At 56.2% G+C, this 14,868-nt stretch overlaps 1 protein-coding gene across 1 annotated transcript in view; it reads right to left on the bottom strand.

Moving 5' to 3' along the window:
* The window catches only part of NCS1 (neuronal calcium sensor 1), a 61,224-nt gene extending 46,367 nt beyond the window's left edge, over positions 1 to 14,857 (bottom strand). Inside the window, exon 1 of the mRNA XM_029203783.1 lies at positions 14,723 to 14,857. Coding sequence (XP_029059616.1) covers positions 14,723 to 14,786 — 64 coding nt within the window. The 5' untranslated portion in view covers positions 14,787 to 14,857. The remainder of the gene's footprint in view (positions 1 to 14,722) is intronic.
* Positions 14,858 to 14,868: the final 11 nt, after the last annotated feature.

Below are 14,868 nucleotides of genomic sequence, written 5' to 3'. Positions count from 1 at the left end.
GGATGCGCGTGCGCCGGGGGCGCGAGCCACCGGGGGGGGGGGAACAAAAAGAAGAAAGACGCAAAAAAAAAAAAAAAAAAAAAAAAAAAAAAAAAAAAATGTTCACTCTGACAAGTTCACAGGTAGGTGAAATTGTTGCTTGGTCCCTGGAGCAGGGCCATGTGGTTTAAGAGTCCAAGGGCTCCCCAAAGGTGCCCTCCCCAGACCCCCTGAAGGGAGAAGGCCAGTGCCCCTGCCCCCGGGAGTGAGAGGCAGAGTCTAGGCAACCACCGAAACAAGGTGTAGTTCAAATCTTGTGTTTTAGCTCAAATATTTCTGCAGATTTTGCATTCTATTCCATCATTTACAGATGTTTGTTTTACTTTAAAGTTACAAAGTGCATTGATTTTCATTTCTATGTAAGTTAAATAACTTTTGCCAAAATGTTCTCAAGTAAAACTGCAGGAAGATGTCATTCGTCTTGTGGTTTCCAGGAATAGCAAGACGAAAGAGCTGCCATTTACTAGGCATGACTGTTTGTGTCCCAGACTAGGCACTTCACAAGCCTGAATCTCATTCAGTGCCCGAACCATGCTGTGGTTCAGCATGGTTTTGATTATCCCCATTATACAGATCAGGAAACTGAGGCCCTTAGAGCTGAAGCCACTTGCCCAAGGACCAAAGTCAGTCTGCAGTGGAGCTGGGACCAGAACCAGGGTCTGGGTGACTTCAGAGCTTGTGCAGAAGTGCAGTGTTTAAAACGTCACACGAAAACATTCTGAGAATAACCTTCTTTAACGTCCTGACTGCTTCCTGAACTTCGCTGTCTGGTCCCACTGAATCTTTGGTTTCTCTGAATCCCCAACAAAGGGCCACCAGGGCTCCGAAGCAAAGGTCCTCAATATTTGCTGATCTATTAACAACTTGCTTTGACTAAGTGGGGGTTCAAATTCCAGCTCTCCCATGTCCTGGCTGTGTGACCTTGGACAAATCAGTTAACCTCTCTGAACCTCGTCAGGAAACTGAGGACGATAAAGCCTACCATAGCGGTGTACACAGAGAAAAGACTAGAAGGAACAGGTGAAAATGTTAACGACAGTGATGTCAGAGAGACAGTACAAGGAGTGGTTTTGTTCTCATCTTTGTGATGGCCCGTATTTTCCAATTCTGTCCTTCCCCAATCATTGGGGGCTCCGTGGGCAGGATCTGGGTCTGCCTACATCACAGCCACAGAACAGCGTCTGGTACACAGTAGGCACTCAGTGTGTACTCGTTCTTGTAGAATGCACGTGTTATGCTTGATTTAGGTGGGTAAGTTGGAAAGTAGACATGCCTACTTTAGTTTTCTAAAACTCAGTTATTCCTGGCTAATCAATGGACTTGCCCTGGTGGCTACACATGGGCTCTCTCTCTCTCTCTCTCTCTCTCTCTCTCTCTCTCACACACACACACACACACACACACACACACACACACACGCACACCCCAAGGTAAGACTCCAACTACTCCCTGGTTCAAGCCATCTCTACTGCCAGACTCTGAATCTTCCAGAAGAGTGGTAAGTCCTGAAGGAAGTGAACCACACCTTCTGCTTCCTTTGAGACCGTGGGAAACGGTCGGCATGTGGGATTTTCTCAGGACTCCTGGTGGAGAACCTCTCAAACATTTCAGAGCCGAGCCGAGCCGAGGGCTCAGGGGTTTGGTTCAGCCCAATTTCATGAACATTTTCCAAGCACCTGCCAAGGTCAGAGGCTGTGGGAGGCCCTGAGGCACCTGGTCAACAGGAAAGGTCTTTTTCTGAATTGAGTCATTCTTTAGCCCCTGTGTGACCTGGAGAAACTGAGTTCACCTCTTTGAGCCTCAGTTTCATCACCTGTAAAATGGGGATGGTGGTGGTGACAAAGACCTTCCTTGCAGGGTGGTTAGAAGGAACAAATGGGATTTTTCACCCCTTCATTCATCCAACAATTAATTTCTGAGCACTCAAATGGGCCAGGGAACACAGCAGTGACCCAGACCCCGACCCCGTCCTCCGAGGCCCTGATGGAACAGTAGATGCGGACCTACAGCACACGACCACACAGCTGTCTAATTATCTGCCGTGGTAAGAAGGGAAAGTGTAAAGCTGGAACCCGACCCAAGCAGGGGGGTCAGGGCGTGCTCCCTGGGGACAGGGCGCTTAGGCTGACACATAAAGGACGATCAGACTTCAGCAGGCAAAGAGAAAGGGCTTTCCAGCAAGGGGGGTGGGGCGCGATGTCCAAAACCCAGAGACGATACAGAGAATGGTGAGGCCAGGGGACCACCAGAAGCCACATCTCTCTAGAACAAAGCACTAGCCAGAGGAAGCGCTGTATGGAGCTTCCTCTGGCTACGGGCACAGAGCACAGCAAAGGGCTCCAAGATACTAACAACTGCTACTATTATTAACAAAGGTGTCACAGCACCCAAAGACGAGGCAGGATGACCAGGGCCAATAACGTGAGCAGCTGGGAGGGGAGGGGGCTACAGGAAGCCGTGGACAGTTGCCACTCCTCCTAACCACCCCGTCCCCCCAGCCATAGCCCCCACTTCCTTGCTTCATCCCCAGCCCTGGGAGGGGGTGGGACACGCTGGGCTGGTCTTCATCACAGCTCAGACATGAGCCGGATCGGCCACCGTCCTTAAGGTCACAACCACTAGAGTGCCGCACACCCATCAGCCTGGCCAGAGCCCCCCAGAGGCTGGACCCTGACCCTGACCCAAAACGCCCACTGGTGCCTCCTTCGCCCAAGGAGGGCCCTGTCTCCCCTAGTGTGCCCTGTGTCCTTGCCTGTTTCCCAAGACTAGCTCCATCAGTGTGCCCTCCGGGTGGGGCCCTCCCTGCTGGTCAGCCGGTCCCTCCGAGGGGCTACCCCGCTAGGCCTCTGGCTCACCGTGCATCCCCTCTACACTCCCGCCCCCGCTCCGGGTTTCCAGGGCCTCAGAGTTGCAACCTCGAGGCCTCCAGACCCGGAACACACTGTTCCTTCTGTCTGAAATGCTCTCAACATCTCGCATAAACCCTCCCCCGCCCCCAAAACCTCTCTGTGCCTTCTCAACTCCTACTTCTCCCTCAGGTAGGGCTGCCAAATTTAGCAAATAAAAATACAGGATGTCCAGTGAAATTCGAATTTCACATAAACAATGAATAACTGTTTAGTATGCCTGGCAGCCCTACCCTTGAGTCTCCGCTGAAACGCTGCCTCTTCCAAGAAGCCCTCCCAGGTGCACCACAGAACCGGTGTGCTCCCATAGCCTTGTGCAACGCTCTGTCTCGTTTCCTCACCAAGCTGTGAATGCCACGAGGGCCAGAAATCAATCCATCCAATGTGCCTCGTGTCCTGGCACCCACGGGGCCTGGCAGGAGACGGCTGTTCCACAAACAGTTTCTGCATCAGGCAGTGAGGGGTGGCAGAGCGGCCCGGGGATGCCCTCGGCCAGACTTGCCCCCATGGGTACACAGGGCCTCCAGCTGTGAGAGAATGGGCCTCCTTCCCCAAGCTGTGTCCAGAATGCTTCTCATGACCACTCACCCCCTCCACGGAGCCAGAGCAGAGGAAACACGAATGAAGGTGAGAGCAGCTAGCAGGCTCCTCTCCTGTATTTTGACGGCCACTGTTGGTTTTAATTAAGATCCTGTCCTGCTCAGGCCCAGTGAGGGCCTCATCATAGGCAGTCTGGAAACAATAATCACCCAACATGGCCGTGTAGGCTACCGAGCCACAGAGGGTGGCAGGGCGACGGGTGCCGGGAGACAGGAGCCCCACCAGCACAGGCTTTGAGCTCGTCTAGCTCCTTGCCTGCCCAGCACATACACCATATATTTTTGAACAGAAGGGAAGCGTTGGCTTTTTCCCCCACAGTGCCAAAAATAGCCCCATCTCCTGCCTTGGAACAGGAATCTTTTGGTTCATACAAAGAGAAAGGAGAAGGAGGGGCCCCGGAGGAGGGGCCAAGCTGGCTGGCTGGACCCCTCCCCGGCTCCCCAGCCCCAGACGGTGAGAGGGGCTGGGGTCTTTGCTAAGCCTCACCTGCTGAGGCCCAGCCTCCCAGCACCTGACTTCTGAGGACCGCCTCGCCCCCCCAAGATGTGTTAAGCCCCTCGTCACCCAGGCCAGGAGGTAGGAGGCGGCCAGACAAATGGAAAGCAAAGACCTGAGATGGATGAGAAGAAACGTCGTTTAGGGACTTCCCTGGTGGTCCAGCTGTGAAGACTCCGCGCTTCCACTGCCAGGGACCTAGGTCCGATCCCTGGTCGGGGAACTAAGATCCCACATGCCACGTGGACAAAAAAAAAAAAAAAAAAAAGAAAAGAAAAGAAAAGAAATGTCGTTCATTCATTAGCTTGTCTGTTTATGGAATTGTTTTTTCCTTCATTCCAACAAATGTGCTCCAGGCTCTGTCCTAGGAGCAGGGATGCAGCAGTGAACTGTGAAACCAGACGCGTCCCACCCTCACAGCGCTCACAGCCAAATGGCAAGAAGGTGGGTTAAACAGGTCCTCACCACCAGGTCTGGGGCGGGCACTGGCTGGGCCCAGGGCACCTCCATGGAAGGGAACGTTGGGCGCTGATGCAAGCTGAGTGTGGGCGGGGGTGGGTCCTGCTCAGGCTCAGAGGAACGAGGCAAAGAGAAGGTCAGATGGAAGGCGGTCTCAGCTGCCCCTCGCCCAGGTGAGGACCCTCATTTCTCCCGCAGCAGGTCCGCAGGAGGCGTTTTCCCATTTTATGTATGAGGCCACCAGGACTCAGAGGAGGGATTTCAAGAGCCTAGCGTGTGCCAGGCCCTTTTGCCAATAGTTTCACACTCACTCCATCCACCATACTGGGAGGCAGGGTTAGCGTCATCTGCCCATTTTACAGATGAAGTGAGGAAGCTCAATAGGAAAGGGCTTGGCCAAGATCCCAGAGCTGATGAGAGGAGCTGGGCTCTGTACCCAGGCCCGGCTGGTCCCTGAGGAGGAATTCCTGACACTACCGACAAGCCATCTCAGCTGCCGTCCCCCTCCCCGCAGTTCCCTAGAAGAGAAAGCAGGGGTTCATGGTAGGAAGTGATCACAGGGCTGGGAAGTGGAGAACAGGGGATTTGAACCTAGATCTGTCTGCCTCCAAATCCAGGGTCCTTTCTGGTTCCCACAGCAGTTTCTTACTTCTAAAAAAAAAAAAAAAAAAAAAGAGGCCACTTCTTGTCCCCAAAAGGCCAGAGCAGTGGGGGAGCTGGTGGAGCCTGGAGAAAGAGAGAATGGCGCTCTGAGCCCACTTCCTAGCTGAAAACCCAAGCCTGAAATAAAAAATGCAGAGTGCTATTTCTGCCTTGGGTTAAACATTCCTCAAAGCCACATTCCTCCGCTCTCCTCCTTCTCCCCTGCCAGGGAATCCAGAGCACGGTGGCCTGGATGCGCCGCCAGCTTCCTGGGGCCACCTCATGAGACCAGGAGTGCCAGGGCCAACAGCTGCCCTGAACCCATCCTGGGCAACTCCAACCCAGACTCCCTCGGTGGGGAGCACGGCCTCCTAGATGGCACCGTCAGGGTTCCCTGGGGCTGAGAAAAGGTGACATCCATATCACTGAGAGTGGGACAGATGGGGACACTGAGACCCTGAGAGGCGCAGCCACAGCAAATTGGGCTGGAACCAGGACCCCAGACTCTTAGCTCCCTGGCAATTCCCCACCCCCATCAGACTGCAGGTCAGGGACACAGGTGGGCCCCGCCCCGGTCAGCAGAGAAGCAGAACAAAGCAACACATGGCAAGCACTTTGGAAAGCCCAAGCCTTACCCAGAGGCATTCACAGGCCTGCTCTGTGCACAGCTCCCGGCTGGGCACTGAACAAACGCCCAAATCCACCAGATGCATCCCTACCCTCAAGGTGCTTACAATCCCCCAGGATACTGCTACCAGACCTCCAGACCCCAAGGTCCTCTCTGTCACCGTGCCTCTGAGCCCTGCATGGCACCCGTGAGGACTTGGTCTCTCCCTTGACCAACAGACACTTCCTGAGGCCCCCAGGCCACGCCAGGCACGGGCAGGGCAGGATGGCCGGGGCACTCTGGGCCTCCATGGCTTCATCCTCGGGCTGTGCCTTAGCACCCAAGGACCCCCCCGGATGGGGCAAAGGCTAAGAAAGCCTCAGAGGCCTGGGTGTGGCCCAGCCCGCTGTACACGCTTAGTGATGCTCCCTGGACTTGTCACGACCCTCCTCCTGTCACTGTACTGAAGGCCTCGACTCTGCCTCCATCCCACAGGAAGCCAAGTGAGGCTAGCCCCAGTCCCCTGCAGGAATCAGAACGGTAAGACCAGTAGAGCTGGGGATTCCCTGGCGGTCCAGTGGCTAGGACTCCGCACTTTCACTGCCGAGGACTCGGGTTCAATCCCTGGTCGGGGAACTAAGATCCTGCAAGAAGCTGCACGGTGTGGCCAAAAAAAGAGAAAAAAAAAAAAAAGACCAATAGGGCTGTGTGTTCCCGGCTGGAAGGATCCTACCACCCCACCACCCAACCTCACATCCGGCCCAGGAATCCAGGACGCCTGGCAGTGTCTGACACTCCAGCAGTTGCTTGAATGCCTCCAGTGATGGGACACTCACTACTCTTGGTAGCAGCTCTAAGGTTACAAGGCTCACAGAGGTCATGGGAGGCAGGCAAGGGGTGGGAAGGGCATGGCTTTGGCAAGACAAAGGTCTAAGCCTGAGCCCCAGCTTGGCCACTGACTGGCTGGGAGGCCTTGGGCATGTCCCTGAACCCGCCCAGGCCTCCTTTTCTTCATCTGTAAAATGGGCATAATAGTTCCTCCTCCAAGGGCTGTGGTGAGAACACAGGAGGGAAAATCTGTACTCAACACTCCTGGCACCAAGTGCCCACTTGGTAAACAAGAGTCATCATCACTGTCACTCCTACCAATGACATTTCCCCACTGCTCGAGGGCAGAGGGGCTCCCAGAGACCATCGAGGCCAGGGCAGAGGAGGAGAGACGTGGCAGCCACGTCACCTGGCCCCAGGGCAGGCAGCTGAGCAATCAGTTTCTGATCCAGGGCCCGGCCTGTCTGTGCCTCCCACCTGAGTGCCCCCACCCCCCTTGCACACCTACATTACAACCTGCTCAGACCTGCCGTCACACACACCAACGTGCCGCTCACTCACTCCTGACACATGCCACGACCCCGTCACTCACGCTCGGAGCATGCCCACGTGAACCAGGGCTGCACACCCACACTCACTCATGCTCACCCGCACACCTGCACCGAAGCTTCTTGACGCCCCCCAACCGCACGGGGCCCCTCATCACAGCCCAGGGTCAATTTCCCCCGCACCACTCACCAGATGTGTGGCCCTGGGCCAGCGCCGGTCCCCTCTGAGACTCAGTTTCCCCACCTGTAGAGTGGGGACCATGCACGGCTCCTGGGAGGAGTGGGTGACGAACACATCAACGCTGAGCTGGGCTGGCATGCTTAATGCCAGACTCCGGCCGAGGCGACAGCCTCTGATCCTTACTCGTTGCTGGTTACGGGGTCTCCATCACCACTGATGAGCTACGGGGAGCACCCAAGCCACCAAGTTCAGTGTCTTTGCTGTTTCTAACCCCCCACGCAACAGCCCTGTGTTATGAGGACATTATAATCTCCAACTCACAGATGAGAAAACTGAGGCATCAGGAGATGAAAGACTTGCCTGTGGCTGAGCCAGCCAGAGAGTCCAAGTCATCAAACGCCGGAGCCCGAGCACGTTCCGTCCCTGGGGCCCCGGAGGAGCTGCCCCACGGAAGGCTCACAACCTGGCAATCTGAATATTGTACAGAGCGGGAAACCGAGGCCCAGGGGGGGCTAGTGATTCGAAAGTCACTGTCCAGGCTGCAGTGCTTCTGGGACAGAACCCCAAGCAGGTGTGTCTCCAGTCCTCCAGGCCCGCGTCCACGCAGGATCCTAAAACCCAGCACTCTGGAGCCGGCCCACCCTCCCCAACTCCCAGAACAATCCAGCTACCAGCCAGGCCAAACACAGAAGCCGTGTGCATTTACCATTCACTCCCAATTCAGCCGAGGGCCTGTGACAGCTCACCCTGTTACCTCCCAGGGGGGTGGCCGCGAACCGTCCCCTGCCTCCGACGGCCAAGCAGCCCCATTCCTGCGAGGACATTTACTGAGCACTTACTAGGTGTAGGTCCCTGTGCCTGCCAACAGCACACACCTGGCACCCAGAGCTCAGCAGGGTGAGGGGCGCCCCAGGGTCACATGGCCAGCAAGCTGGCCCTTGAGCCCTCACCACTCTGCTGTCCCACCCCCGACCGGGAACCTGACCCCAATTTCACATTACCTGGAAACCTGGCGTGTTAATTTATGACGATCTCTGCCGTGGTAGATAGACCACTTGTGCAAAGTGTTTCGTCTCATAATGACAGTAAGGAGGAACCTCTTTTTAATTTATACTGGTTTTTCTTTTCCTTACTGGAGAGCAAGAGAGATTTAGGACAAGATGAACCCCACCAGCTTCAATGAAGAAAGCAAGACATCTTCATCTCCACCCCAGCAGGCAACCCATCATGGCACCATGGGAGGCACCCGACAGGAGTCAACCTGCCCCGGGTATTCGCCATGTGACCCTGCGAGAGATACTTCACCTCTCTGGTACTAGACTGGTCCATTAGTAAAATGAGGACTTTGGACTACATGACCCCAAAGTCTCCTCTAGCTCAAAGATTCCAGGATTTTATTTTATACTAATCAAAGAAATGAATATTGAAACAGTGAGCTACTCTTTTCTTCCTCATCAAGTTGGCAATTATTAAGAAAAACAGTAACACTCAGTGCTGGCAAGGATGCAGGGCAACAGGCACTCTCCCATCCACTTTTGCTGAAAATATAAATGGGAACATACTTTGTGGAGAGCAACTGAACAATTTTTCAATCAAAAGCCTTTTAAGATGTTCCCAGCCTTTAATACGACAACTTCATCTGGGGAAATTTATCTTCAAGAAGAGACGTGTGCGAAGATTTACTACAAAGATGTTCATGCCGAGATTTCGTACAGAGATGATTCTCAAGCACTGTTTATATTAGAGAGAAAAAAAAACAACCTAAATGTCCAATGGCCAGGGATTAAATATGTTGCATTCATATGATGTACTGTTAAAAAATCATGGGCAAACATTCACAGTTGTCAGATTTTGAGAAGTTAAAAAGTATATAATCCCGAATTTACAAGGTAATGAAACCTATGTACCAAGTCCTATTGAGTGTTCCTCCTAAATATATGTAGGATCTGTCCTTGACGTCACCCCCAGTGATACCCCCAATTTATCACCATGATCACCCGGCCTTGATTCCAACCCCCTCCATACTAGGGACTACGTGCTAAAAGGATATCCAAACCCAAATCTAACGTCTCCACCACCTCCATCCATAGACGGCCACCCCCAGCCCCGCCCATCTGGGAAAATGTCCAAAACCCTTCCTACGGCCTTTGGGGCCCTTGGTGAGGGATGGCATGAGCCCAGTGCACTGGCCGGCTGCATCTGCCCCAGAGGGGCTCAGGCCTGGCCTTGGGAGCAGAGGAATCTGGGCCCAATCCCAAGGCCGCGGCCAGGAGGAAGGGCTCTCACCTGACACTGTGAGATATGACATGCCAGAACTCTCTAGGGTGGGGATGGGGGTGGATGGAGCTGGGGGATGCAGAAAGAGCCAGAAGAGGTGTTTGGAGGAGGCCTGGGCTCTGGGCCCCGGGGGAGTCCCTGCCCCTCTCTGACCTCTGCTTCTCTCGGCAAGGGGTGGCTGTAAGCCAGTGGGCCCGTCCTGCGCTGGAGGACAGAGGACTTGCCTCTGAGGATCAGTTGCCACCAGGAGAGGTTTAAAGGGTCCCCCCAGAACCAGGCACCATGCTAAACCCTTCAAGGGCGCAGATTCCTCCCACCTCTGGGGCCCCCCTGATGCCTTTTTTCCAGAGGAGGAAAGTGAAGCTCCGTGAGACGGGGCTTGCCCAAGGAAAGGGCCAGAGCCCCGGCGCATCTGGTCCCCGGGGTCTACTTCCCTCCCTGAGACTCTGTGGCTAAACAGCGCCCCCTCCCCTCCTGGCTCACGCTCGGACCTCCAAGTCCTCTCCCCTTTAGATCCACAGAGTCACATGGGCAGGTACTGCAGAGAGCAAACTGGTGCTCAGAGAGGGTAAGCAACTTGCCCAAGGTCACAGAGCCCGAGTGAGGACCCAGCCCATTCTCCAGGATACTGAGTTTACAACAGGCTTGATATTTCTTGCCCAGCCCAGCTGTAAGAGTCTAACCTCGATTCCTCCTGCTGCTGCTGTTTAGCCTTCAGTGGAGTCGGGGAGCGGCCTCCTTGGTCTTACCCGCATGCACACAGGAGGCAGAGGGATCGCAGAAGCCGCCTCCCTCCCTCAGGGCCTTCCCTCTCCTGGGTGGCTTATCCCTTTCTCGGCTGTGGGGCCCTCCACGCCCCAACTCGCTCATTTATCTTAAGATGGGTGCCAGATACTGCCTCCCCCCAAGTCAATGTCTTGCCCTCCCTGGTCGAGCAGAGTTGGGTGGGGGGAAGCACCAATCAAAGAGTATTCCTTATTCTACAGGAAGGGACCCTCATGGGACCCTTCCCAAAGCCAGAGAGGCTGGTGACATCCAGCATCTCCCAACCAGACTCCTGGGGGTCCCCTTCTCTGCTCTGGGCTGCAGACACTTTAGCTGCTGGCTTACCCTGACCACCCCCACATCCAGATGCCCCTCCCTCCACCATTCTGGCATCAGGGGAAAGGCCGAAGAGACCCAAGATTGGCAACAAGAGCAGAGGGAGGAGGGGACCTCCTCTGAGTTTTGGAAGGAGGCTCCGTGGGGAGAGCCGCGAGCACCACGGGGAGAGAATAAGGGGGAGAGAGGGTGGAGGTTTCTGCCTCCTGGGGCTGGCTGGCTTGGCCCAGAAGTCTTTAAACGGATGCAGCTCAGACCACGACAGACGGCTTGAGCCCCACAAGCTTGGTTTTCCGGACGACCTGGCTAGTTTCCACCCGAGGGCAGGAATTACATCTCTCTCGTTCACATCTCCATCTCTGTGCCCAGGGCAGAGTGAGCACACAGTGAAGGGCAGGTCAGGGCAGCCTCAAAATTAACAAGTGGGATGGGGGTGGGGGAGAGACTGCAGCAGGTAAAACGAGAACCTGCTAAGGTTCGGGGCAAACCAAAAGTCCCATCTTTCCACGCCTCCTGAGTGCCAGGCACAAAGACCAGGGCCGTAGGGAGGTTCCTTCATGGAGAGATGAACTTTGCTCACAAGATATATTTACGACCGGTTCGGGATGAAGCCGAATTGTGTAGTCAAAACAACGTGTTAGTAACGATCACTAACATGCATCCTTGCATCCTTGACAAGTGTGTGTCACGCATCAGGGACCTCTTACCATACGCCTTATGCTCTGCTGTACGTGAATCATCTTGTTGCCTCCTCACATGTCCTTGGAGTCAGGGACCATGAGCACACCCATTTTGAAGATGAGGAAACTGAGGCTCAGTTAGGTGAAGGGCTGGCCTGTCCCACAGCCTGGGCACACAGGGATGACAATATCCTTACCAACAAACTGCACAAAAGTGGGCCAGACCTCACAGAAACCGGGCTGCTGGCCACACCGAGCACTGTTTGATGAGTCCCGGCTGGGTGGGGCCTCCGTCTCTCGCAAACCTCCTGCTGCCCCTGGATGTGAACTGTGCCGGGGAGGGTGAGGATTGGGTTACGGGGCGCTGATGACTTACAAAATCTTTTCCGCAGCGGAGGGAAAAAAATCTGCTCTGCAGTGTTAAAGCTGAATGACAGAGAGGTTTAGCTAGGCTGAATCCAGATGTGCCAAGGGAGGGCCACACGGTTGGAGCTCTCAGAACTCCTCCTGCGTCCTCACACACACAGATGACCAAGACAGTCTTTTCCAGAGAGCAGGAGACTCACCACCAAGGATGGCAGCCAGCACTGACTTGGGCATGAACATCTGGGGCTCCCCTCTGGGCCCCCCTCGGCGTTGTGGCTGGCTGTGGGATGCCGAGGTGGCCTAGGACACCAGGGGATGCTTACACATGCCAGGACTCCCAGAACCAGTTGTGGGTCTTCAACTGGGACTCCTCAGAACCAAGGTCTGCATGACAAACACTCGTTAAGGGTACAAATTCCTGGGCCCGGCCCAGACTCTAAGAATCGGAAATCTGGGAGGGCGACCAGACCCAGGCACCTTGGTGTTTAACGGACCCTCCAGGAGATTCTGACATTTGAGAGTCCTTCCTAAGCGCTCCTCTCTTGACCCCGTATAACACACAGAACCCCTTGAACAAAGAGCAGGCGGCTTCACGCCCCGGCCAGAGGAGGCCCATCTGGGGCCTTAGAACAGGCTGGAGGCTTTTCCTGCTGTTCCTGCCGGGAGACTTTTCATTCAACAGATACCTGTGGCCCTACTAAGTGCCAATGCAACCCGACAGGGAAGGGCCTGCCCTGAGGGAGCCGACATCAGCAAGGGAGATAGACAGGAGTCCCACGAGCCCACCACGACCTCCATCAGCCCAAACCCAATAAGAGCCCTAGAGGAAAAGTACCCGGCTCACTCTCTCCCTCATCGAAACTGTTCCAGCTCTCCAAAGGCCTTTTAAAATAGCCCGGCCCAGCCCAGCACCATGGGCCTGATTCCTAACAAGGCCTTGTTGACTCATCTTCTCCCAAAGTTGACAGATCTGCCCAGAGAGAGGGTGATGGACAAAATGACCGCCCCAGGTGCCTTCCCAACCCAGAGGCCACCATCACAGGCTTAGAAATCGGAAAGGGACACACAGAAAAAAAGCCCCTCCAGATTTCTCAGCGTGAGCTCTGAGGTCTCTCAAGGGGATTAACTTGGGGGCCAGACAGGCCTGAGTTCGAGTCCTGGCACTGCCTGCTGATGGGCCCTGGGATCTTGGGTCCCAGAACTACTGTGAGGATTGAACGCGTTAGGGAGGCAGGGAGCTTGGTGCATGATGTGCTCCAGAAGCAGGAAACCTGGCTCCACTCAGCTCTCAGGTGATGGAGACACCCTGGTGCAGCCCAAGCTCACTCCTCCTTTGAAACCCACTGGACCCTCTGCCTCCCCAAGCCCAGGGGCCCGGGAAGCCCCGTGTGCAGCCTGCCTGCTGACAGCTACAGGCCGCAGCTGGACAGAGCCTGAAGGAAGGCCCAGCAAATCTCACAAAACAGCAGCCAAACTGGGAAGGGCCACCTACCCACCTTGGAAAGAAGGTAAGAGCAGAAAGGACGGAGTCTCTGGTCCTCAGAGCCTCAGCCCTTCGAGGAGCAGCTACTGGGATGTGAGCGCCTTGCTGCAGAATTCCACTGGAGAGGGGCCAGTACCTCCCAGTGGCCTAGCACCCACTCAGGAAAGATCCCTTCAATCCAAGCACATGGGGGTGAGGGGCATGGAGCTGAAGTGTGGGCTTGGACAGACCTGCAAACGTGCCCAGAAGACCAATGGAGTGGGGGGAGGGACGAGCAGAGGTTGTGCAATGCACCATCACAAGCTACCTCCCAAGCCTCCATCAACGCGTGGAGGTGGCGGTCAATCTGCCTCCGTCTAGGGAGGGCACAGAGCGGCTGGACCCACGCAGCTGCCCAGGTACGGGCTCAGAATCCCAACCCAAGCCCAGAGCCCCTGCCCCGTTCCAAGTCAGATCCCCAGGCAGAAGCCCTTCCAGACCACTCAGCAGTCCTCCTCCGATCCCCCAAAAGAAAGACCCTAAAAGAAAGACCGTGTGGTCAGGACCCAGTGCCATTAACCCCTGGCACGCTGGGACATCTCCAAGAGGCTTGCAGGGAAGGGAGAAGTCTGGTACAGAGAAACTGGAGAGGTGAGGCGACCGGAGAGTTGCGAAGCTGGGCACGTGGAGAGAGATACACTGGGACAGATCTAGAGAAATCTGAAATTGACAGACCCTCCGCTCAGGGGTGCCCCAGACGGTTAAAAGATGAGATGGACCAGATCACCCAGGGCTGTAGAAACCCATTTCCCAGCTTGGCAGATACAGATAGAAGCTGGGAAGGTGCAATCTGGGCCAGAGGAGAATTCAGCCTATAAACCGTGCAGCCAAGAGGATGCCCAGGACCCTTCACCGCTGCCGCTGCCATGAGCTCTCTGACAAGTCTCGCCACCCCACCACACACGATCAGGGCCAGGGAGGGGGCGACAGGCCAACCTCGCAGCAGCAGCAGCAGTAGCGGCGGCAGCGGCAGCAGCAGTAGCGGCGGCACCGTGATGCATGAATCACCCGCCCCGCTGCGCTCGTGCCAGTCGGCCCCGCGCAGCCGGAGCCACCTCGCAAGCAGGCGCCCCCTTTCCGCCCCTCGCCCTTGCACACCCCTGTCCTTTTGGACAGTTCTGGTGGCGGGGGGGCCGCGGGGGGGCTGGGGGCTTCCCTCCGAGCCCGGGGGTGGCGCCGCGCTCGCGGACAGGCGGCACACGTCCCGGGAGCGCGTGGTTGGGGGGTGTCCTAGAACAATAGGGCCAGGTGTGGGGCTGGGGGCGCGGCCGGGAGCTTCCGAGGAGCCCGGGGCGGGTGCAGAGCAGGGGACGGCCAAGGCAGGGTGGCGGCGTCGTGGGGAGCGGAGAATGGGCCCGGAGCGGACGCTGGGCGGGGGGTGGGGGGGGTGACCGCGCGGGGGGGGAGGGGCGCGAGGGGGCGGAGGCAGCGCCAGGCAGCGCAGGGCGGGGGTCCCGGCGCGCGCACTCACAGTAGGTTTTCCTGGTCAGCTCCTCCACGACTTCAGGCTTCAACTTGCTGTTGGATTTCCCCATCCTCGGCGGCCGCGGCCCCCGCGCCCCGGGCCGGACCCCGTCGGGGCGCCCAGCGGGAGTGGCTGGGCCGGGGCGGGGTGCG

The sequence above is a fragment of the Monodon monoceros genome, unplaced genomic scaffold, assembly GCF_005190385.1.
Source record: "Monodon monoceros isolate NGI ecotype Baffin Bay Population unplaced genomic scaffold, NGI_Narwhal_1 Super_Scaffold_5, whole genome shotgun sequence".
Classification (NCBI taxonomy): Eukaryota; Metazoa; Chordata; class Mammalia; order Artiodactyla; family Monodontidae; genus Monodon; species Monodon monoceros.
This window is presented reverse-complemented; position numbering and strand designations above follow the sequence as displayed.